Below are 24059 nucleotides of genomic sequence, written 5' to 3'. Positions count from 1 at the left end.
CCATTCAGCCACTTCCAGGAAGACATCTTTTAAGAAATTTTAATGAAGACCAAGACCAGCATTTTTATAATCACAAGGAATTCAAAAAAATGGAACTGTCCAATAATAGGGGATTGGTTGAGAGGATATTATAGGTCCCTTCAATGGAACGTTAGGCATTTATTAAAAATGAGACTTAGGATTTGTATGACATATGATATGACATAGTATATGATATGATATGCTATAAAACATATCAATTAGATTAAGCCTGGCTGGCATGGCTTAGTGGTTGAGCATCGACCTATGAACCAGGAGGTCATGGTTTGATTCCTGGTCAGGGCACATACCTGGGGTGCAGGCTCAATCCCCAGTGTGGGGTGTGCAGGAGGGAGCCAATCAATGATTCTCATCATTGATGTTTCAATCTCTCCCTCTCCCTTCCTCTCTGAAATCAATAAATTATATATTTTTAAAAAGATAAATTATAACCTACTGATACAGTATGATCTCAACATTTTAAATGCATAGAAAAATTGCTGGGGTCCAAACCCAGCAGGTCCAGGGGTCCCCAAAGGTGTGGACGGAGTTGGCGAAGAAGGAATGACACAAACAGCGTTCAGTTGATCAGCAGCCTAGTCAGGATCTCTAGCCAAGTTCTGATCAGGATCTCCAGCGAAGTTCTGGTTAGGATCTCCAGCCAGGTTCTGTGTCCATGTTCTCTCGCTAGGTTCTATCTCTAGGTTCTGTGGCCAGTTTCTGTCCAGGATCTTTTGCCACGTTCTCTCCAGCGAAGTTCTTCTGTCTCTAGGTTCTGTGTAGGTTCTGTGTCTAGGTTCTGTGTGTAGGTTCTGTCTAGGTTCTGTAGAGCTGTTGTCTTGTTACACCTGTATTTTTACCAGTTGATTCCAATCTATCAATCTCTATTCCAAAGGTTAGGGCGTTTCTTATCTCCATTCCAGGGAGTAAAGATTACGTAGCTTAGGGATGATTGTTCGTAGTTAAAGTGATTAATTACCCGCCTGGCACTTAGTTAAGGGGTTTTATTCCCTCCCTAACTTCAGGGGAAAATCCCTACCTGGGGAAACAACCTTTCTCAGAGAGGTGACCTTGGTTAAAACACATAGTGCCAAGAAGGTGAGCGAACATATTAAGAACAGTATGCCATATATGCCAGGTCCCTTGAAACAGCAAGGATGGACTGGCTCTCGGCAAAAAATGACCAAAACATTCTGGTGGGACAGGAGTCTCTGAAACGTACAGAACATATGCCAAACATTAAAAATGTTGTACCGCTTCCAGGGAGTAGGATCATGTGAGTAAGGATCATTTGTTTCTTTGGTCTCTTTATCCTTTCATAATTTCCAAGCCTTCTATCAAGAATGTTTTTTAGGGTTCAAAGTAGGAACGCAAATCCCTTTTAAAGAAGCAGCACAGAACTTGAAAGGATGTGTTCAAGTCTGCGTGTTTCTTTTAAGATTTGTTTTGTCTGTGCAGTGTTTTATAGATGACAAGGCAATTACACCAGCTATGTTACTTTAATACATTACAGGGCCTAGATCAACTAGGCAGCCACTAAACGTCGCCAAGTGTATGAATACCTACTGGCATGGGAAAGGTCTGTGAAATACTATTAACAGGGAAAAGCAGGTTTCAAAACACTAGTATAGAATCAAACCCAGTTTTTATTATTTATTGATTTTTAAATTAAATATAATTTTATTGATTTCAGAGAGGGAGGGAGAGGAAGAGGAAGAGAGAGACAGAAATATCAGTGGTGAGAGAGAATCATTGACTGCCTGCCTCCTGCACACCCGCACTGGGGACTGAGTCCCCAACCCAGGCATGTGCCCTGACTGGGAATCGAACTGTGACCTCCTGGCTCATAGGTCAAAGCTCAACCACTGAGACATGCCCGCCCGGCTCAAACAGTTTTTAAACAGAAAAATTAGAGATGTTTTTATTCATAGGAAAAAGGACATCCAATGGTTAATTCTGGCTATTTCTGAGTAATTTAAAGGTTTTAATTTAAATTTTCTAATTTTCAAGAATAGACACTTTAATTTTATATTCTTATACTTTAAGAACTAATAAGAATTATTTTTTAAATTGAAGCCATTTTCCAAGCCTTTATTTCATTAGATTGCCAGGCAAGGAAGACGTCAGAGGGAGGGAAGCTTTGGAGGGAAGAGGAGGAAAGTTTGGGGAACAGAACCAAGTGTGAGGAGCAGGAAGAGGGCAGACAACAGGACAGGCCTACCTCAGCCTCGAAGATCTGCTGGTAGACTTTCCCGCCGGGGACCTGGGTCGCCTTCCCCACCGAGGACATCTTGGCCGCGGGCTGGATCGTCCCTGCAGGAAGCAGACGTCCGAGAGTCACGGTGGGGTGGGCTCTCGGTCAGACCTGAGGCTGAGAGGGAGCCTCCACTCTCCCAAGGACAAGCTCTCTCCAGAGGACGTGGCCCCGCAATGGGGCGGGACCCCACCAGCCTCAGCGTTTCTAAACAAAAAGAAGGGAGGGGCGAAGAAGCAAAAGGAAAACCTCGGGCGAGAGCTGAACTCACAGAGAAGCCTGGCTCCCCAGTCGCAGATCTCAAACCCCAGAGGGACTTTGGGGTGAAGAATAATAAATGTTAGTTGTTGGATGCTCCACTCTCCAAGCTCTTTTGGGAAAAGTCAACGTGTCCAAGGTGTCAGATGGGATTTCAACCCGACCTTGAACTCCCAACCTGGCGCTAAACACGGTCTCCCCGAACACCCCCTCCTCACCCCCAGTCCTACCCCCCTAGCCCCCCACCCCGCAGTGCACACAGGGAGGGGAAGTTGAGATGGAGCAGCCTGGCGCTAGGCTCCCACAGGTGCTGAGATCAGCAGGCCCCGCTCAAGCCCCAGCCCACCCCCCGCCCCAGCCCACCGAGGGGAGTGGGCAGCCCTGGACATCCCATCCGAGCCCGGCCGGCCGGCCGAGCGGAGAGAGGTCGGAGCCCAGGGCGCGGCCTCACCCCAACTTCAGAAAGCACCGCGCAGGTCAGCCAGGGCCGGCCCTACCTCTTCAGGAACAGGACGCGCTTGGTCTCCAAGGCGACGCGGAGGGGCGGGAGTCCCGCTGGCTCCGCCCCCACTTCCTTTCCTCGCGGGGCGGGGCTGCCCTGGCGACCCGAGCGCCCCATGTGCGGCAGTGAGACTCTTGTCAACCCGCCATCCCGGCCAGGTCTCCTCTGTGCAGCGGGAGCTCCGGGCTGTGGGGAGGGTGCAGGCACCGCGTGCAGCGCCCAGTCCTTCATGACGGCCAAGAAGATCGGTCCTACCTTCTTCACCTTCTTAACACCAGCCTCCGAGTGGTGCTTGCTGCAGCTCAGAAGTGGAAGCGTCTCTAAGAGAGAGGACCTCTTTCTCCGTTTAGAAGAGGTTGAAAGGCTCAAAACTTAGGCCTCCGGGCTTAGTTATCATAAAAGGCTAATTTGACAATTCTCTGATTCATTCATCCTACCCACCACTGCCACACGGCCCTCCTAAAGTACAGCTCTGCCCTCCCCACTCTCTGCTCACAAGGCCCTGAGCCCACAGCTCCTAGGCGACCGCAGAGCCCCGCATCTGGTTCCGCCATGACTGTCCCGGCTTCAGCTCACTCCTCACTCTGCCTGCATCTGCCCCTGCCCGTCCTCCTCCTCCTCTGCTGGCATGTGCCTGTCTCCACTCATCCCAAACCCGCTCATACTTCCAGTCCACGGCCAGTGACAAGCACCCCATCCACCGAGCCTGACCTTCCCCAGCCCCCCCTCTCTAAGTGCTTGTACATGCCTTGCTGTCAATGACAGGAGTTCAGAGCACCTGTTGAAGGTGTTTCCTGAAGGGCATGTGTGTCTTGCTAACTTTCATTGCACCTGGATTGCCCTCAGCAGGGGCCTGTTCTCTGGAAGCCATGCCTCTGCTGTTCCTCCTGTCCTCACTGCATCTCCAGGAGGTCCTGTGCTCAGGCCTCACCAAGCTTTTTATAGTGAGAGGTAAACAAGGTAGTGGTTACCAAAGTTACACTTTTCTTGTGAGTTTCACTTGTTTTTGTTCTTGTGAGTTTTACTTGTTTACACCATGGTTATACTTCCTGCACTTCCTCAGCCCATTAGATTCCCAGATAAGATCTAGGGAGTGTTATAAGGTCAAGCCTAATTATGCTAAGAGGACTGTGCCCTCTAAGCTGGGACTTGTTTGTGACTTTGCCCACAGGTCAGTCCGAGGCTTAACCCTGTATCAGTTTCCCACAATAACAAAGAAAACAGAATTTCCAGAGGATGAGGCCCAGAAATCAGGATTTGAAAAAGATTCCCAGGTGCTTCTAATGTGCAGCCAAGGTTGAGAACCACTGCCCTAAATCAGTGGTCAGCAAACTGCGGCTCAAGAGCCACATGCGGCTCTTTGGCCCCTTGAGTGTGGCTCTTCCTAAGCCTTAGGAGTACCCTAATTAAGTTAATAACAATGTACCTACCTATATAGTTTAAGTTTAAAAAATTTGGCTCTCAAAAGAAATTTCAATCGTACTGTTGATATTTGGCTCTGTTGACTAATGAGCTTGCCGACCACTGCCCTAGATGGATTTTAAGAGTCTGGGGAACTGATGGGTTCTTACTGGATCCTTTCTGAATAGAAATCAGAAGCTTCGTGTAAAAGAGGAAACACAGCATTTATATTCTGTGCCCTGGGCATCCCTGACCCTATTTGTCAGAGAGGGCTCCTCTGGAGTCCCCTTCCTGAGTGGATAAAGAAGGCTGTGCAGGGGAACGTTCTGAGGAGGTGAAGCCTCTGGCATGGCCTTGGGCCCAGCCTGGGGGGCAGAGACCCCAGTGGGGCTCAATCAGGCTGAGACACCCCACCCCTTTCCATTTATGGTTCAGCCGGGCTGGGGGCCCAGAGGAGAGGACTCTGATTAGTGCTGGGCTGGGTGGGGTAAGGCAGCTGGGACAGGGCCTCTGACTCCTCACCTGAAAGAAGGGTGACGATCCTGTGGGCAGGGTGGTGGTGAGGTTCTGGGAGGAAAGGAATGCACAGGCTTTGGGCCCCACTCTACCTGGGGGTGTAGGGGAAAGCGATGACCACAGTAAGGTGACAGAGTCCTCAGGAAACCCTGTGAGGGAGGTGAAGTCTCACTTTCCAGATGAGGAAATAGGCTCAAGGTCAGACCACAGGCCCAAGGTCGTGCAGGGTGAGTGTTCAAGCTGGGATTTGTGCTAGAATCAGAGCACCCTGGTGCATGGAGTATCACTGGTACCAACTGACTTGGGTCAGGTGTCCTGGGCCCAAGATTAGGGGTTCTGGCGGGAAATGGGGTGGAGTATGGTCTCAGTGACCCTGTCCTGGATCCTGGCAGGAGCAGCCCACCAAGCTATCCTGGAGATGACCCCCAGAGAGCCCAGAAGAGGAACAGCAGGGGCAGGGGAGTGTGCCTGTCGGGGAGGGGCTCCAGGGCCAGAGGAGAGGGGCTCCTCCCTCCCAGCTGGAGGCCTTGAAAGGAGGCCTTCCTCTTGCAGCCCTGCCTCCTGTTGCCACAGTACCTGAACCCTCCCCCAGAAGTGACTGGTAGGAGGGGGCCCGGAGACCTGGGTGCAGGATGGATTTGGGGGTAGGGAGGGACCTGGGACCACAGATCCTGTGACTTGTCAAAGGAGGCCCTGGGTGGTGATCAGGAGCAATCTGGTGTTCTTGGAGGGCGAGGGAGGGGGATTGAGGGGAGGCTGCTCCACATAGGAACCCTGGGGTGGGCCAGGAGGCTGAGGGTGAGGAGTTTTCAGGGGAGGGTATCAGGGCAGCACCTGAAAATTGGGGCTCATCACCATTCCCACCCCAGTGGCACAGGGTGTCATCCTATTCCTTGGCACGCTCCTCACTGACCTGGTGACGCTGGACACTGCGATGGGGGATTAGCTGGAGGTCAGTCTGGGGGCAGGAGAGCGGGCACCAGGATCCTGAGACTTGGTAGACGAGAGCGCCCCCTCCCTCCCCTGTACTGGGGACCCTCTCAGCTGCCTGTGTGAGCTGGGGCGTCATGCCCATCTTGAGGGCGAATGAACGGAGGCTCCCCATAGACACCCATCCCAGTTCCCAGGCTGCGAAGCAGCAGAGCTGCCTGAACGCAGAGGTGCAGGAGGTTTTGTCCGAGATGGTCGGCCTCTCCCTCAGGCGATGCCCACAGTGGAGAGAAGTGTCAGGGTCCTCCAAGTCGGGTGGCACTTCAGTTGCAGAGTTGTCCCTTCCTGGCTGAGGCCTCAGTCCCCCACCTGTCATCAGAAAGGCTTGGGCTAGAAGAGCCTCAGCTCCCACATCCCCCCAACTTTGGAACCCAGAGTCGGGCCTAGATCCCATACCTGCTTTCTGTGTGTGCCCTGCCCCCTTGAGGGCTCTTGTGGAACTGCAACATGAGAAAGAGGGAAGATGGGAGACTAGTTTTGGACTAGCTAGGAGGCTCTTTCTGATGGACTTTGGCTGTTTGCCTCCCGAGGGAATCAGATCAACCTCCAGAAAAAGAGTAAGGCGAGTAGCTGTGGCACTCACTGCGGAGAGGGAAGTGGAACCCCCCTGGGCAGGACACTCCATGCTCCATCCCCCGCGCTTCACATTTATTGGGAGAGTTTGAGAACAGAGAAGTAGGGGCTGGTATCAAGGACAACGTGCTGGAAGAGGGGCTCTTCACACCCATCCCTGAGAACAGTTAGGACCTGGGTGGAATTGGAGGGAAGGAGGGTTCCCATGTGTGCGGAGGCCCAGGCCTGGCCCCCTGCCTGAGTCCTCATTCCTAAGGCCCCTGCAGCATCCCCCCACCATGCCCTACCTGCAGCCTGTCTTTCCCTCTGTCCCTGAATACAAAGTAGTGAGGGAGATCTGCTGCTGCGGGGGGCTGCAAATCGTTAAAATCTTGAACCTGAGGAGCGATTTGGGGCCTGGTTCCAGGATATGGAACAGCTCCGCAGATTGAGAGGTAAGGCTGGGCGGGAGTTAGATGAGGGCAGGTACAGACTCTCCCTGGTGGCCATGGCTCCCTTATCAGCTCCAGACCTTGTGGCAAGGCCACCCTGGGGCACCTGGACTCCAGCCACTGGGCAGACACTGGGAGGCACACCTGAGGTGTGGCACAGGTACTGCTCCGTCCTGTAGCTACACCCTGTCCTGCCAGCTGCAGCCCCAGTCCTAATCGGCCAATGGAACACTCAAGGCTCAGTGGAACTGGCCACCAGTGAGCTCAGGGGTGAGCGTCCAGGCTGACAGTGGCTGAACCCCAAGGACTCCGTAAAGCTTTGGGCCAAGTGTGGTCTTGAGGAGTCAGGTCCCAGCTACTGACCAATCCTGTGCCTGAGGTGGGCCACTTCCACTTCCTAGGACTCCGTTTTCTCCTCTGTGAAATGGGTGGTGCTAAATGATCGCTCACATGGCAGGGACACATGGGGTACTGACTGATCAAGCACTCAGCACAGTGCCTGAATCAGAATGAGTGGGGACAGGGTGGTGAAGGTGGGCCATGAGCCTGGGGGATGCCCCCCAAGGTAATCCCTTTCTTCTATCCAGCCGGAAAAGAACACCCAATTGACAGTCCTAGAGGGCTCTCCTCCTTGCTGGGAGGTGTTGCCATCACGCCCTCTTGTGGACATTCTGAGACCAGCACCCTTCTAGATTTAGCAATAGGGTTTTCTCCTCAGACTGGCAGATTCCTTACTAGAGTGCTGTTCTCAATATTATTAAAATCCATTTCCTTTTACAGCTGAGAGCTGAGGTTTGGTTCTTTAGCTTCCTCTGCTAATTTAAATTAGCTCAGATTCTCACATTCCTCCTCTAACTAAAATATCTCAGGGCCATTAGCGTATTGTATATGGGAGAAGGGAGAACGGCCAGCCCCTTCCCTGGCTATGCAGGAGACCCTCCGGGCCCCCTTCCTCAGAGAGCACATTTCATTATCATGAATAAGGAGCGGACACAGCCCCTCAGAACTCCTGGGATCCAGAGCTTGAACTTCTTTACAGGCATAGCAACAACCACTGACACGTGGGCACCTTTAAAAATAACTCTTGCCTGGAGTGCGTCCTGTCCCAGGACAGTGGCCTCCTTTCTACACCTCTGAAGGAAGAGGGAACACGTTCTTCGTCTCTTGCTGGGGTTTCTCTGGGCCAAATACTAGGAACTTGTGGTTTTCTAGTCCAGTCTCTGGAATTGCATCAGCACTAAGTAGGGAAAGAAACGTAAAGAGATTGGACACTGCGTGTGGAAGGGACAAGGCCAGGGAAGATACTTTGCCAATGAACTAAGGGCAGGCAGGACTTGCCCTCCTGAGTCCCCCCTCTAAGGACCCAGTGATCAGCCTTTATCTAGATTTGAATCCCCGGGATCCTTGTCCATGATCTCCGAATTCCCTTTCCTGCTTGTTTCACAGCCAGGGGAAAGACGACAGCGGGGCCTCGTTCCATGAGCATGTAGCTACCTGTGAACTAAGATGTCCTAGAAATCCCCTGGAGGCCCCAGCCTCTCTCTCGGGGACATTGTGGCTGAGACCTGGCTGGGACCTGATGGATGAGCTCTGCTCTGCCAGGATAAGGGTCCATGTACTTGGCCATGGAAAGACCCCCACACTCTCCCTCACTTGTCAAGGTGACTTCTGGAGGCAAGTCTACCAACAGGCCTGGAAGCAGACAGAGCTGCTGGGTGCAGATCCTGAGGAGGGTCCGTAGTAATCTCCAAGGCAACTACCTCAGGGGAGACCACGGCCGGCCCCTTCTTCACGGAGCTGCGCATCCTGAGGCGGGCAGACATTAATCAGATCACCACCAAGTTAACGTGACAGGTATTTATTGAGAGTTGAGGGTAAATCAGGCATTAACTTAGGAGTGTTTGTATTAACTCATTTCATCCCCCAAATAATTTTGGGTATTGTAGGTATTAGCCCTTTTCTATGTGAGGAAAAGCACAGAAAGGCAATGTAATTTAGCCAATGCCACACGGCTAAGAAGCCATGATGTGGGGATCCCAGCAGCCCGAGTGCCCGTTTTCCCAGCTTCTAAACGCAGAATGACAAAGCTCAGTTGTGGGGATTAAGAGATAAGTCCAGCAAACACCTAGCAACAGGACTGGGTTCACAATGGGTGCTCAGTAATGATTCCTGAAGTTCAATGGCTCTGGGAGGTGGACAGGGACCTCCCTCACCCCGTTGGGGGTCCTCCTGGCACTTGCACTGTGAATGGTCGGACTTTGTACAGACCCTGGGCCATCAGAGACCTCGTGCCTGGGTGTGAAGGATCTGGGTAAGTCCCAGGCCCTCTGCACAGAGAGGAATGTCCAGGCTTCCAGCGTGGCCACGTCTGGGCCTCCCTGGAGGGTCTAACAGTCCCCTACGCCCTGCACTGCAGGCACCGGAGGGCTCACCCTTGTCAAACACACCTGCTCTCGCGGCTTTGCTCTTATCGTCCCCCACCTAGAATGCCTGCACGCCCCCCTCTGCCTCCCCAGGAAGGTGGCTTTCCCAGGGGATCCCCTTGCCAGAGAGAATGCGTACATCTCTGTGACCAAGGCCCAGTCGTCCCGGCAGGGAGAACTCAGTGTGTGCCTGCTCCCGCTACCAGATGGGAGGCTGGACCACGGGTTTCCTTCTCTCTCACCACGGTAAGGCCTGGAAAGGAGGAAGCAATGAGGGCCCTGTTGAATTAAGGCCGTACTTTCTCCCAGAGAAAAACGATCAGGCGGTTAAACTATCCTGATAAGGAAGGTTTACCACCTTCCTCAGTGACACAAAGCTCTGCCCTGTGGTCACACTAAGTGCGTCTCAACACGGAACTCCCCAAGGCTGTCCCCCAACTGTGGGGAGGAGAAATCATGACTGGACAAAGTCTGTTCAACAGAGTTTCTCTTTTGTGCTTGTTCTTGTTACTAGAGGAGTGAATTAGCCCTGAGCCTTCATCGTTCTGCCCAGATGATACCCTGAGGGGCCAGTGCCATGCGCCATCTATGTGGACAGTGGCTGGGCGTGCCATCCCTCTGGGGGGCAGCTGCTGGGTAGCCGGGGCCTCGTCTCGGCAGCAGTCATCCGGGCGTGGCGAGGAGCGGTGCCGGAGGCCACGTCAGCTCTCCGAGCAGGTCAGCAGGATCTGGGTGAACTCCTGGGAGCCGTGGTCTGGTTTTGACTTTCTGAGCATGCCCAGTCTGGGGTTGTTGATCAGGGTCTGCAGCAGGCGCCACCTTGTCCTGGACCTCGCCGAGGTGCGGGGACCTAGGAGAGAATCAGAGCAGGTGGCCTGGGGGCGGGGGAGGGGGTAGCTGTCTCTGTGCTTCTCCGAGGCTAAAGAAAAACTGTATGTGAGGTGTGAGGTGTGGGATACAAGTGGGGCGAGGAGCTGGACCAGGCATCCTGGGGACATGCGGGTGGGTGGAAGGATGCATTTATCCCACAGAGCTGGGTGTCTGCAGTGCTGGCAACAGTGATGAGTGCAGTTCAGATCGGTGCTGACAAGACAAGATGACCTAGGGTTTCCCAGCAGCAGGCGGAGCAGAGGAATCAGGTGGGAGAGTTGGGAATAGACAGCATAGAGCAGGGGTGGGCAAACTTTTTGACTCGAGGGCCACAATGGGTTCTTAAACTGGACCGGAGGGCCGGAACAAAAGCATGGATGGAGTGGTTGTGTGAACTAATATAAATTCAAAGTAAACATCATTACATAAAAGGGTACGGTCTTTTTTTTTTTTTTAGTTTTATTCATTTCAAACGGGCCGTAGTTTGCCCACGGCTGGCATAGAGCCTTGAGGGGCAGGAGTTGGTGGCTGAATGCCCTCTTGGAGGCCATCTGGCTGAAGGCTGGGATATGCATGGGGTCTCAAACATATGGGGGGGAGGGGTGGACTCAGCAGAACTAGAGCTCGTTTTGAGGAACAGGGAGGAGCCAGCTAGAAGGACAAGGACATAAGGCCTCAGGGGCCCCATAGCCAGGCTGACTAGGGGCTAACCCTCCTGATCTCCTGAGTGGATTTCCCAGGGCAGGGAGTGTGGAGGAAGGCAGGCAGGGAAGGGGAACCTGCGACATCTCAGGGATCCCAGAAAACGTTAGGGTACTTGTTTCCCGGTGTCTAAGCACAGGGAAGGTTCAAACAGGAGACTCACCAGCTGACTGACGCAGGTGCTCACATCTGATGGCCTGCTGCAGCTTCCTCTCCCTCAGGCCTGTGAGCAGGATGTGACAGAAGCTGACGAGCACGGGGTTGGTGTGATAATGGTCCACATAGAGCATGCCAACCCATGCGCTGAACCCTGAAACCCACAAGGCAAGTCAGGCCCTGGGGCCCATCGCAGGGTGGCCCAGGGGGTGCTTTTTATGACATGACTGCAGCATCACTTCGCTCCTAAATGGTGCCCGTGTCTTTGCCGAGAATCTAGAAAATGGGGTATAAAGAGCCGAAAGGGCCCTTACAGATCACATTCTACTGTAATCCGTCCATGTAATGTGGAACTTGGGGCTCCTTTAATGAACAGATGAGTGAATGAATGGACACGGGCCAGAAACAGAACAAAAGCTATTTTCACTCTACAGAAATGGTTTTGATTTTGGAGTATTTCAACTGGACAGACCAATTTCTTATCTAAGTAAGTTTCCAAATAGCATCACCAGTGATATTTCTCAAAGTTTCCAGAGTCGAGCAGTCACAACTCGCCTCCTAACCATTTAGAGAGACCTGGGCTACCTCCCACTGCCTGCCATTATACCTCAAAGCTGTCAGCTGCACAGACATTCGATAGCCTGCATTCCCTTCTCCCCATTGGGCTGAATGTTTTGGGTGTGTTTGTTTTTTTCCTACTCAGCTTTATAGCCTCCCTGGGAAGATAAGCTCTGAGCAGAAGTGAGGTGTGAACCCTAGGCCCCTGGTACCCGACCTCCAGGTGGCTTCTACAAAGATGGGAGTCCAGCCCTCCCCCAACAGGTGGCCATAGGGGGTGGTGGGTAGGAGGTGGGGCTGGCCACTGACCCATGTCGGCTCCCTCGTAGCCGTTCTGCATGATGGTCCTGTCGATGCGGGCAATCAGCCATGTGCCCAGGATGCAGCTGATGAGAAGCCTGGAGAGGCAGGCGCCCAGGCCCAGCAGCACGTTGTAGAAGAACAGAAAGTAGTTGAAGTTGTGGAACACTTTTCTGCGAATGGAAGGAAGCAGGCAGAGGGGCGGCACCCTTTCAGTGTGAGAAGCTGGCCAGGCAGGCGGGCTCAGGGGCCCCCGACCATTGGCCAAATCCTACATTTCCTGGCTGCGAGCTGTGTGACCTTGTGCTGTACGTGTGAGCTGACTGTGCCCACCGCGCAGCGCTGGTGTGAGGACTGGCTCAGCTGTAACATAGAGGGCTCTGAGCGGAGGGCAGGACGAGTGCTCGTAGCGACTGCAATGTCTGATGGGACCCTTGGGTTCTGAGGTTTCCTGAACAATGAGAAATCTCCTGTGGCCGCACTGGTTGTGTGGTTACAGAGGCTGTGGCTTCCCCATTGTCTGTTGCAACAGCGACCTGCCCCCAGCTGGGACTGCTCCGAGTTCTCCAGATAAAATCTCCCAAATGACCACTTGATCATGGGGTCTCCTGCTGCCTATGGGATAAGCGCAAACTTTGCATGTTGAATTTCTGGGCCGTCCTCGAAAGGGGCCTTTCTGGCATTGGCACATCGTGCCCCCTCCCTCCCCTCACCACCCAGGGCCACTGCACGGCCATGACATTTGATTCTTACTGTTCTCCTGACACATCCTGCCCTTTCATGGGCTCCTGCCTTCCTGGTGCAGTGGGGGATGCCAGCCATGCCCTCTCCTCAGCTCTACCTGTAGGCATCCCACCATCCTATCAACCTCAGCTCAAACGTCCCCTACAGTGGAATTAACCACTCCTGCCTCTCTTCTACCACTCTGCCTCTCCTCATTACTCCTGTTTCTCTTGTGATGCTTTCACGCCCTCTGTCTGGAGTCTACTGTCCCTATATCTGTGTCTGTCAGCCCCAGCGGACCCTGCGCTTCTCACAGGCAGGTCCTGTGGGGATATCGCTTTATGCTCCGTGCCTATGCTGTTTCCTTCACCATGAATGGCTTTGAATAAATTAGAAAGGATTACCACTGGCCAGCACTATTGTTCCAGTTCATATTTGAACACATCTCATCCTCAGAACACAAATGCACAATTATTGACATTCATAGATGTTTAGCAAGGTCATGCAAGGTCATGTAGCTCATAATGGGTGGAGCCAAGATGTGGAACCAGAGTCTGGCTCGAGTCTACTCCTCAACCACAGCTCCTCACTCTATAAGCGAGTGTAGGGTTTGCCCACAAACCTGCCAACGGTGAAGAGGAAGGAATAAGATTGCTGAGACCAAAGTCCTATAGTCACCATTCCCTTCTTTGCCCTCACCTGTTGTTGAGCGCCAAGGGCTTCTGCTTGTCAGCTGTGCCCATCTTGGGTTGCAGGAAGAAGCTGGCAGCGATCCATACCTGCAGGATCATGAGACCCAGGACGATGGATATGGTGAGGCTGAAACACAGGGTGAGACCATCCTGAGGTGGCCTTGTCTACTCTTCTCCAGCCCTTCTCAAATGCCCAGTGGCAAGTGCCCAGTGAGATGCTGCCAGCCCGCCAGACCAACAGTAGCAATGAGCTCTGTGCTTTATCCCTACAGAGCATTCCACATCCATTCTGCGGTGAGAAAATTGAGGCTTCCAAAGGGGCGATCACTTTCTCAAAGCCACATGGTCAGAGTTCTAGCTCTAGACCAGACCTTCAGGATCCAGGCATGGCGACCGGGACGAGTGGTTTAGCAGCATGGGAATCAAGGAAAGGAATGGGGCTCATGAAGGCCACGCGAGAGTGACAGGGCAGGCTCTGCACCAGACTCATGGGCGTCTCTAGGCGAGCCTGGAAGCAAGGAGCTCAGAGCAGGGGGTGTCCAGGGAGCACCACAGCCTGTGTTTGCACCCCCTGAGCGGCAGTGTGAGCCAGTGGCTCAATGAGGCTTTGGTTTTAGATTGCCAGGCTCCCAGTCTTGCTTATCAGTGGACAAGATGCTTCACATCTCTGTGCCTGTTTCCTCATCTGAAAAAGAGGGAGCTAAATAAGTCCCAACCTCCACGAGTTCTTACGAGAAAACGCACACAGTGAATTCTCAACGTCAGCACTCACTTTTATCTTCCATACGGGGAAACTGAGGCTCAGAGAAGCAACCTACCCAAGTCATCTAGCTGATTTAAAACCCAAGCACAGATCCCTCTCTCCTTCTACTACGCTGTCCTATCTCTCACTTCACCTCCTGTCCTCTGAACCTTCCCAGCTATCGAACGGACACATGCGTATCTGCCACAGACACCACTGGACGGACCCCGCTGAACAAGAGTGGCAATATTTTGGAAATTGTAAGGTTCCTATTGCGATGTGTTGCTCTTCTGGCCCATGCTTTGATCAGACCCGAGAGCGCAGTTCCAGGGAGTGGTGGGAGCTTAGCAGGAAAGGGGCATTTTGAGCAGCAGCTGCGAGGGCCCACCAGCTCCCAGGCCTGGGCAATGCCAGGAAGCCCACCGAGCACTTACATTCCAATGCCCAGTCCTTGGAGCATCTCCAGGCCCTGGTTGTGGATGATGGGCAACACCACGCTGTACATGATCGCCATGCCACACAGGCTTTGCACCACGTGGATACTGAGGTAGCCTGTGGGCCGAGGGAGCCGGTGGTCACTCAGTCACCTGTGTCCCTGTCTGCAGCCCCGATCCATCCTCCTGCCACCAAAGGTCCTGACACTTCTGTCTGTGCTGTTTCTTCTGCCTGGCATGCCCTCCTTTTTCTTCCTGTTGACCTTCTGCTCACCCTGCCAGGTGTGGTTCAAATGCCAACTCCACTAGGATGCACTCAAGCCCTGCCCAGGGTGTGGAGTCACTTCCTCCTCTGGATCACCACCGCCCTTGGCATACTCACCCTGTGGGCTCAGGACAGGTGTGACTATAGGACTGTGTGACTCTCCCTCCTTCCTGAAGGTCCCTCACAGGCAGGAGCTGGGGCTGCTCCTGCCTCGCCTCTCTCCTCCCTGCCTACCCTCAGGCTCCGCAGGTGCCCAGGTAATGTGTGTTGAATTGAATGGGTCGCATGATGGCACTTACCCCACAAAATGTAGGCTATCTGCCAGCCAGAGTACCTTGCAATGGCCGCCTGGGATTTAAAAAGAAAATGGGTCCCAGAGGGGAGAAAACCTTGATCACCTCGGACACGTGTCCAGCATCCCTGTCTCACTGGAGATTCATCCACCAACCCACTGAGGCATCTGACTGTCCTCATTTCACAGCTGAGGAACCGCATGATGAGAACCACTGTCCCATCACCCAGCAGCAGAGCGTCCTAGCATGAGGCCTCTGGCTGCCACCCACGGCTCCCCCACACCACGCTGCCCCTGTCCGAGGTGCAGGAGACAGGTCTCCGCAGACTTACCACACTCCCTGAGGAGGAAGGGTTACGGAACTTCAGAGGGAGAAAGTGTTTATTTCCTGCCCACAACCTCTTCATGTGCTTTCTAGAGAAAAGGCGGGAAATTAGTAATGTTCATAACCACAACTCCTCAGGCATGCAGAGCTCAACAGATACAAACAGAAGGGCCTGTGGAGGGAGACGGTAGGCAGCTTAGCCTCTACTATTGACCATAGTTCACGCGATGGTTCTGATTAGCCTTAAAAATCTTAAGTTTAATACATTTTATTAAAATAATATACAGTTACCTAGTCTTCATGATGCTATTTGAGACTGTGTATGTGGCTTTTATTTTCTTCATTTTGCTCTACTTTTTGTATTTTTCTACAGTGACTCTAAATCATTTATGTAATAATACTTTAAAACAGATGAGAAAAGGAAGCCATTTGTACTGATACTCCCAACTTATAACATAAAGGGAAATGAAAAGGGGCAACACCCCTCCCAACCCCAGCACCCCAAGAAATCACCGCATCTTTTCCCAGTTGCTAGTATCGGGCCTGGACCTTTGCATAAAGACTAGGTTGGCAGAGTCAAGTTCATGGTCCAAATTCACATCTGGGTCCTGCTTTTCCAATAACGTTCTATCTCCAGCATTTTCCAGGTGGTTTTATCATTTCATGACCACTGGATTGGGAAAGCTTGGTATGAAATAGAGAGTGTAAACATCTCATTAATAGTGTGTATATTTATTACATGAGGAAGTGATGGTATTTGGGTTATGTTAGGGTAAGCATTTCGTTAAATCATTTTCACCTTCCTTTTTACTTTATTAGTAACGTCTACTAGGAAATTAAAAATGGCACCTGTGGCTTTCACGGTGTTTCTGTCTGGCAGCCCTGGAGCAGAGTGTGCAACCAGAAATACAAACAATGTTTAGCTCAGGGGCAATAAATTGAGGTCTGAATGGAAGAGTTACTTTACACTCAATATTTTCTTGGTAACTTTTAAAAAAAATAGCTTGTCTGTAAGTTGGAATAATTCTAAGAAAAATAAAAATGCTGGCAAAACGCTTCCCAGGTTGTAGGGTGCTTTGTTGTCCATTATTTCCTCTGCTCCATCATCTACAATGGAGGCAGAGCAGGGATCACCACCCCTGGGTGACAGGTGTGGAGAGGGAGCCAGCCGGGGCAGGAATGAGGCCTTCCCAGCACACGTGACTTCTCTGCCCTGTGCTCTCAGTTGCCCTCTGCCCATGTCCATGCAGTCTGCTCTGCACAGTGGCTGTCCCTGGTCATGACCAAATGCCTCAGTGAAAATCTCCCAACGGCTTGAAGATTAAGCACGAAAGGAACAGACATGTCCCTTCATCAGACAAGGTAGGGGACAACATCAGTGTCCAGTCCACCCACAGGGCCCAGGGAGAAGTGAAGCTGTGGCCTCTTCATGCCAAGAGAGTCTTTCTTTTGGATGCCACTGGCAAGAGACTCACCCTGTGGGCAGCCAGATGGTGAGGCTGCAAAGGCAGGATATTCTGGGGGGCGAGGGGGGGGGGGCGGAAGATTGGCCCTGAGCTTCCTGTGAGTCAGTATGGGTTAGAGACTGAGACAGAAAGAGAGACAGAGAGAGGCAAAGACAAAGGCAGAGAAACAGAGAGGCCAGAGCTACCTGCATTCAACAGCTATCTGCATGCAAATGCTAGCTAGTATTGAGGGCCAACCCCTCCTCCTGCACTGACTGCGGTCCTTGAGGTTGAGGCCTCTGGTCCCCTTGACCCAATTTCCTCTGATGTCTTCTTGAGCTACATTCATCTGCTGATAGCCCGGTGCGATGAATCCTGGAGAGCAGGACAGGTCTGACACTCAAGAGAGTTGCCAAAGTGAACAAGAAATGTCAAAGTCTGGGGTTGGAAGACAGGATCAGCCATTACTTGCTTGGGTAAGGTATTTTGTTGAGTCTCAGCTTTCCCAGCTATAAACATGGAGATGAAAGTACCCCTCAGGGCTGTGGTGAAATGAAGATTCTAGCACAATGTCCAAATCACGGTAGAAGCTCAAGTCAATAGTTCTGGTTTGTTTGTTTACTAACAATAGATGTGGTTGTCCCTGGACCTTGCACACACTCCTGGTTCCACTCCCGGTCACTGCTGGCACTGCTTGGGAATTCTTAGAAAATTCCATCAGATACTTTCCTGGCTGGAGACACACAACAGACACCCTGAGCCCTCTTACCTGTAACAAGCCAAAATGTGGAATAGATAGCTCACACACGTGAGGAAGGCAGGAAGAATGGTAACCACCCAGACTCCTGAAACAGAACAGATGACAGGAGAGGCCTCCGAAGGTGCACTAGAAACAGTATTTTCAAAATGCAGAAACTCACATCAGAAAGGTCTGGGTAAAATATATTATACGTCCTTTAACACACTTCTTGTGTAAATACCGTTGTGCTTATATATTTCTGTTTCATTTTTAGCCACCCACTCACCCACACACACACACCCTTGAAATACTTTATTTCCTGCACAGTCCTCTCCTTTGCTATTAATATTTTCAACCCATGAATAATGGGAAAAGAAAATTACGGTATATATACATTTTAGGTAGCTCCATCCTTGTAAAACGTTATTGAACTTCTAATTGCCACTTCTGGGGGATGGGGAGGGGAGATGGTGACCCACCTCCAGTTAAACGGCAACCATGCGCAAGGCTGGCTTTACCTTTGGAGATGTTCATCAGCTCCTTCATCTGCAGGATGACTGGGGTCAGGGTCCCGGTCTGGTTCACGGAGGCAATGTAGCTCTCTAACTCGCCTTCGAACACATCCAGCTGGTCTCTCACATACACGAACACGCAGAACTCAATGACAATGAACTGGGGACACAGAGCAAATGCTTCAAGGTCTCACCCGACTCCAGCTTTTGCCCAGTATGTGAATAACTATGGGTCTCTCTTTGGTTTTGAGGTCAAAACTCTTTGAAGTTCAACACTCATCTGCAATAGACTCTGGACCCTGGCTCTACGGAGGTGAATGGGATTGTGGCTTCCTTGTAGAGGGGAGACACCGCAAACTCTGTTCTTCACCCCTCAGCGTACGAGACAAGGTCCCACAGGGCTCAAAGAACTCTTCAAACTTTACTTAAACCAGAGTGAGATAAATGCCTCATGTTGAATAAGGGGTGACCTTGGGGACAATTCCAGTCATATCTCATTGCTCCCCTTCTTGCATCTTAGTGATAACCAAAAAGAAGGTACCATTTCCTATACACACGCCATGCTTGCTCACCCCTATCATCCTGTCATCATACCACCCTGCTCCCTCATCATGCCATCCTGCTCCCATCCACTCTGGCCTTGCCATTTTTATTACTCCACTTTGACCCTGCTTTTGACCCAGTTTACCTTGAATAACTTTGACCACATGAAATGTTTTGATTCTGTGCTTAATAAAAAATTTATTGAGCCCTGACCAGTTTGGCTCAGTCATTAGAGTGTTAGACCGTGGACCAAAGGGTTCAATTCCTGGTCAAGGGCATATAGCTGGGTTACAGGTTCAATCCCTGGCCCCAGTAGGAGTACAGGCGGGAGTTAGCCAATCAGTGTGTCTCTCCACACTGATATTTCTTTCTCTCTCCCACTCCCTTCCACTCTCTCTAAAAAAAAAAAAATCAATGGAAAAAAATATCCTCAGGTGAGGATTAACAACAAAGAAAGTGTAAAGGTGTGTGTGTGTGTGTGTGTGTGTGTGTGTGTGTGTGTGTAAGTGTGTTGAGAAAGCAAAGTTAAATAACAGCCAAATGAAATAAGACATTTCAATTTTTGACCCTTTAAAATAATATAGTACATCAAGTTTATCCACTTTTATTTTTAATTCAAAAATTATTTGTCAGTTATTTTATATTTAAATGACATAATTTTTATTTGGCTAAGTAACAGTGTAGAATAAAAGACCTCAGTGAAGCTGTTTTCCTTAGCTCTGCTGAAATAAAGGTCCCGTAGAACTCACCAGCGAGCCCGTCTGGGCCTGCTGCTTTCTTGTTTAAGGGTCATTACTCACTGATTCAAAGTCTTTTAACAGCTTTAGGCCTATTCGGATCGTCCACTTCTTGTTTAAGTTGTGGCAGATCGTATCTTTCAAGGAATTCGTCCACTTCACCTAGGTTATCAAATTTGGGGGCACAGAATTGTTCATACGACTCCTCTATTGTTCTTTTAAGCCCATGGAATCTGTAATGATGTTCCCTCTTCCATTTCTAATGTGTCCCCTCTCTGTTTTTGTGTCTGGCTAGCGGCTTGTTGATTTTATTGTTTCAAAGACCTAGCTTTTGGTTTCATTGATTTTCTTTATTAATTTCCTATTTGCAATTTCACAGGTTTCTGCTCTAATTTTTATTCTATCTATCCAGCGTATTTTGTATTTAATTTGCTCTTCCTTTTTAGATTCCTAAGGTAGGAGCTTAGAGATTGATGTAGATCTTTGTTCATTTCTAATATATACATCCAACGTTATAAATTTCCCTCTAAGTACTGCTTTTGCTGCCCCTACACACACATTTTTGATAAGTGTGTTTTCGTTTTCACTTAGTTCATTTCATTTTTTAGTTTATTTTTAACTTCTCTTATTTTTTCTTTGATCCATAGTTACTTGCAAGTATGTTGTTTAATTTCCACTATTTTGGGATTTTCCAGTTATCTTTCTGTTATTTATTTCTAGTTTAATTCCACTGTGGTCTGAAAGCAGACACTGTGTAATTTATATTCTTTTAAATTTTTTAAGATGTGTTTTATGGTCCAAAATTTGGTCTATCTTGGTGAATTTTCCATGTAGTCTTGAGAAAAATGTGTGTTCTACTATTGTTAAGTAGTTGATGAATGTCCAAAATTCCAATTGATTGTTGGTGTCCATTACAGTTCAGATTTCCCTACCTCAGCACTGATTCCCATGGGGTTTCTGCTCCATTCTGTTGTGTTTCTCTATATGTACCTGTCTGTCTCTTCAACTTAGGGGCAATGATTTACCCCATAACCCCACTTCTCCTATGAAATAATAAAGGGTCTAAGAAGAGTTGTTGATTTTTTTTTTCAGTTGGTTTAGGTTTTCATTTGTTGTTAGGATGGAATGGCATTTCACAAGCTCTTTACATGTGGAATTAGCAAGTAAAGTCTCCATAAATAATTTGATTATATTTATTAGTAATGTTCACCACATGGGTAAAAGTGTCCTTGGAGTCAAAACTGTTTAATGTACAGAGGTGAAATTTTGAGCCAGCTTTTTAAGAACAGCTCCTCTCCCAGCCCCACCCCATTTGCAAAGTAGAAAAGAATGTGCTTGGATCCACTTACGAGATACAGGCAGATGGAAGCCAACACGGCGGTTCCGATCATTCTGCTTGGGAACTGGAAGCAGGGGTCCCACTCATATATCCTGCTTTGAAACCAAGACTTTTTTCTCTCTCTGTTAATGAGTAAACACCGAGAAAAGACAGGTTGTGGTTGGTAAACAAATGCCTAATTCTTCTAAAAATAACCTCATTACCCCTCTTCATCTTAGATTTCAGTGAAGAGCAAAAACACTGGTAGATTCTACAGTTCCTATTCTCCCCTTATTCTTAAGAACAGAGACTGGGTTCTGTCTGGTGCAGCAAGTCACCAAACTGAAAGGCTCGAGTTTCTGACCTCTCTTACCTGTAAGAGTGACCAAGACTAAGTACAGGGCAATTAGTGACCAGAGGGGTGGGGTGGGACTTTGGGGAGGGTGGTTAGATAGAATCAACGCTGCAGAAGGGGCCCCACAGCCTTTCCTTCTTTTCTCCTGCCTGCCATCTGAAATGCTGACATAGTAGCTGATCCAGACTGGAGTCCCGAATCGACCGTGGACCATGGACAGCCTTCATGATGGAAATCACTAAAATACTGAAGCAGGAAAACAGATGATCTTGGTGCCATAGTGAGCAGCAGTCCAGCATCAATATGGACTGCAGCCTCCAGAATTCTTTTAAATACATATATTTTTACTGATTTCAGAGAGGAATGGAGAGGGAGAGATAGGAACATCAATGACGAGAGAGAATCACTGTTCGGCTGCCTACTGCATGCCCCCAACTGGGGATTGAGCCCCAATCCTGGCATGTGCCCTTGACCGGAATTGGACCCGGGACCCTTCAGTCTGCAGGACCCTTCTACCCACTGAGCCAAACTGGTTAGGGCCAGAACTCTTTTATATGAGAAATAAATCTCTCTCATTTGTGCCACTATTATTTTATACTAGAGAGTCGGTGCACAAGAATCATGCACTAGGGGCAGGGGGAGCCCAGCCCGCACCCTCTCACAGTCCAGGAGCCCTTGGGGGATGTCCGACTGACGGCTTAGGCCCACTCTGGCTTCTGGCTGAGTGGCGATCCCCCTGTGGGAGTGCACTGACCACCAGGGGGCAGCTCCTGCGATGAGTGTCTACGCCTTGGTGGTCAGTGAGAGCCATAGTGACCAGTCATTCCACTGTTCAGTTGATTTGCATATTACCCTTTTATTACATAGGATTATTTGCTACATATAGCCAAGTGTTAATTCTAATGCAAGTACTAGTTTTGCCACTGTGTGAGCTTGGATTAGACATGTCCGTTCTCTGAGGCGTATTCTCTTGTACGCAGTGGCAGGGGTAAGGTGACCACTATGATCACTGGAGATCGTGTACTTTTGCCTGGCCAAGAGCTATATCCTCTGTTATTGGTAATGGCATATGAGTTTTTCTCTGAGAATCTACTCCTTTCCCACCATCAGTCCTAATGGGCAAGTGCAGCTGAACCACTTCCTGGGTCCAGTGGTAAACATGCGACCCAGCCTTAACAATCACTTTAGTCCAATCCCCCAGCCACAGTAACTGGTCCTGGAATGGCATTTGGTCCAATCTGACCCAATGAAACACATGCATGGGACTTTGGTTTGAATTATTACATAGGAAAAATTCTCTTTCCTGTGAACTTAAACCAGGAGGGTATAAGCTTAGAGATTCTGGGGCCCACCTTGGGGAGGAAGCCCATCTAACCAGAAAGCTAAGTCGGATAAAAGCAGAGTTAAAAGGGGACGAGGGACAGAGGCCTAGTTCTGCTGGATCCACCTAAGCTTGAAACTGACTACCACTAGACGTTTAAATCATGTAAGGCCACACGTTTCCCTTTTCTCGTTAATCCCATTTGAGTTGAGTTTCTGTCAACAGCAAACAAGAGCCCTGACGAATACAGAAGACTTCCTGTCATCTTAGGGTCTCATGCTGTCAGGGCTCGTCCCTGTTGGTGGGAACACCTGGGGTGAATGAGTCAACCCGTGGCTTACTGCAGGGGGGGCTTCCGCAGGAGCTGCTTGACGTGCTCTGCCTGATGGATTTCCAGAAACGGCTTTTCTTCCTGTGAGAAAAGAGAGAGGGAGATGCTTTGGCTCACAAATTCGTGTTGGAGTGTTGGTCTCTTTGAGGGGCTATCATCTCAGAGGGTAGGAATTTGGGTAGCACTTGCTCTTTTGGATTCAGCCATTCCCAGACACCTGTTACTTAATGAAGCGAAGAGCAGGGTCCCGTCTCCTGTGTACCAAGCACTTGCTTTCAGGAAGTGCCAGCGGTCTGGCTCCCTTGCCTCCTCTGCTTACTGACTGCACCAGTCACTGCTCTGGAAGTCTTTCTTCTCTTTGAGATTTGGTGATTTCCCATCATAGTGTAAAACACGGTTTAAAATCCCATTGTTTTTACTTATTATAAATAGAAAGAGTTTCTTTTACTCATTTCTTATTCTGCAGTATTTAAAAAACACACACACTTTACTGATATGTTTTAACATGTTTTCTCTGCCAGTCTGGTGTGGCTCAGTGGTTGAAAGTTGACCTATGAACCAGGAAGTCACGGTTTGATTTCCAGTCAGGGCAGATGCCGGGGTTATGGGCTCAATCCCAGCAGGGGCCTGCAGGAGGCAGCCAATCATTGATTCTCTCTCATCATTGAAGTTTCGATCTCCCTTCCTCTCTGAAATCAGTAATAACAATAATAATTTTTTCTCCGAGTGTAATTAGCTTTTCACAGTACTCATCTATTCTGCTATATATGTTGAATATGTAAATTTTACATGCTATGATATGAAATCTTAAATACTGCAGATATTAGGTAGAGTACAGAGGACCTGGTTAGAATTTTGACTGGTGAATGACATCAATGAGATGGAGGAATAGGGGGTTCCAGCCCTCAGGCCACTCTGATACACCTATTTTGACAAATACCCACAGATGAGAGTAACTTTGTAGAAGCCCATGAGTGTACTGGGGAGGTTCCAGAACTTCAGTCAAGCAAAAACTCTGAGAAGAAAGGCACTGAAGAGGGTAAGAACATTTTCACTTTACCAGTGTCACCCACCCTCAAGGAGGCGCAGGTCAGTGCACAGAGAGACCCCCACCTTGGCCTGCAAATTCTCCCATGAGGGAAAGAGTAAAGGTGTAGAGCTTTTCTATGCAATTAAAGTAAGTTATCAACTTAAACTGTTATAATTATAAGATGTTTTATATACGCCGTATAGTAATCACAAAGAAAAACCTGTTTTATACAAACAAATGATAAAGAGAAAGGAATCAAAGCATACCACAACAAAAAGACCCACACACATCACATACAAAAAA

General features: G+C 49.7%; 2 protein-coding genes across 2 annotated transcripts in view; both read right to left on the bottom strand.

Moving 5' to 3' along the window:
• CCDC180 (coiled-coil domain containing 180) overlaps window positions 1-3695 on the bottom strand; it is a gene marked incomplete at its 5' end in the record, with an annotated part of 47716 nt that extends 44021 nt beyond the window's left edge. The window contains 3 exons of the mRNA XM_081103143.1: window positions 2240-2331; window positions 3179-3327; window positions 3616-3695. Of these exons, the coding sequence (XP_080959269.1) occupies window positions 2240-2331; window positions 3179-3327; window positions 3616-3695 (321 nt within the window). The remainder of the gene's footprint in view (window positions 1-2239; window positions 2332-3178; window positions 3328-3615) is intronic.
• Window positions 3696-8787: 5092 nt separating this feature from the next.
• Window positions 8788-24059, bottom strand: part of LOC308528375 (stimulated by retinoic acid gene 6 protein-like) — a gene marked incomplete at its 5' end in the record, with an annotated part of 32495 nt that continues 17223 nt past the window's right edge. Inside the window, 11 exons of the mRNA XM_081103995.1 lie at window positions 8788-10216; window positions 11102-11248; window positions 11962-12125; window positions 13375-13494; window positions 14544-14661; window positions 15108-15156; window positions 15433-15514; window positions 17640-17715; window positions 18128-18281; window positions 20751-20862; window positions 22737-22807. Coding sequence (XP_080960121.1) covers window positions 10068-10216; window positions 11102-11248; window positions 11962-12125; window positions 13375-13494; window positions 14544-14661; window positions 15108-15156; window positions 15433-15514; window positions 17640-17715; window positions 18128-18281; window positions 20751-20862; window positions 22737-22807 — 1242 coding nt within the window. The 3' untranslated portion in view covers window positions 8788-10067. The remainder of the gene's footprint in view (window positions 10217-11101; window positions 11249-11961; window positions 12126-13374; window positions 13495-14543; window positions 14662-15107; window positions 15157-15432; window positions 15515-17639; window positions 17716-18127; window positions 18282-20750; window positions 20863-22736; window positions 22808-24059) is intronic.

The sequence above is a fragment of the Myotis nattereri genome, assembly GCF_964212035.1.
Source record: "Myotis nattereri genome assembly, chromosome: 12".
NCBI lineage: Eukaryota > Metazoa > Chordata > Mammalia > Chiroptera > Vespertilionidae > Myotis > Myotis nattereri.
The sequence above is the reverse complement of the archived record's forward strand: the minus strand, read 5'-3'. Positions and strand labels throughout refer to the sequence as shown.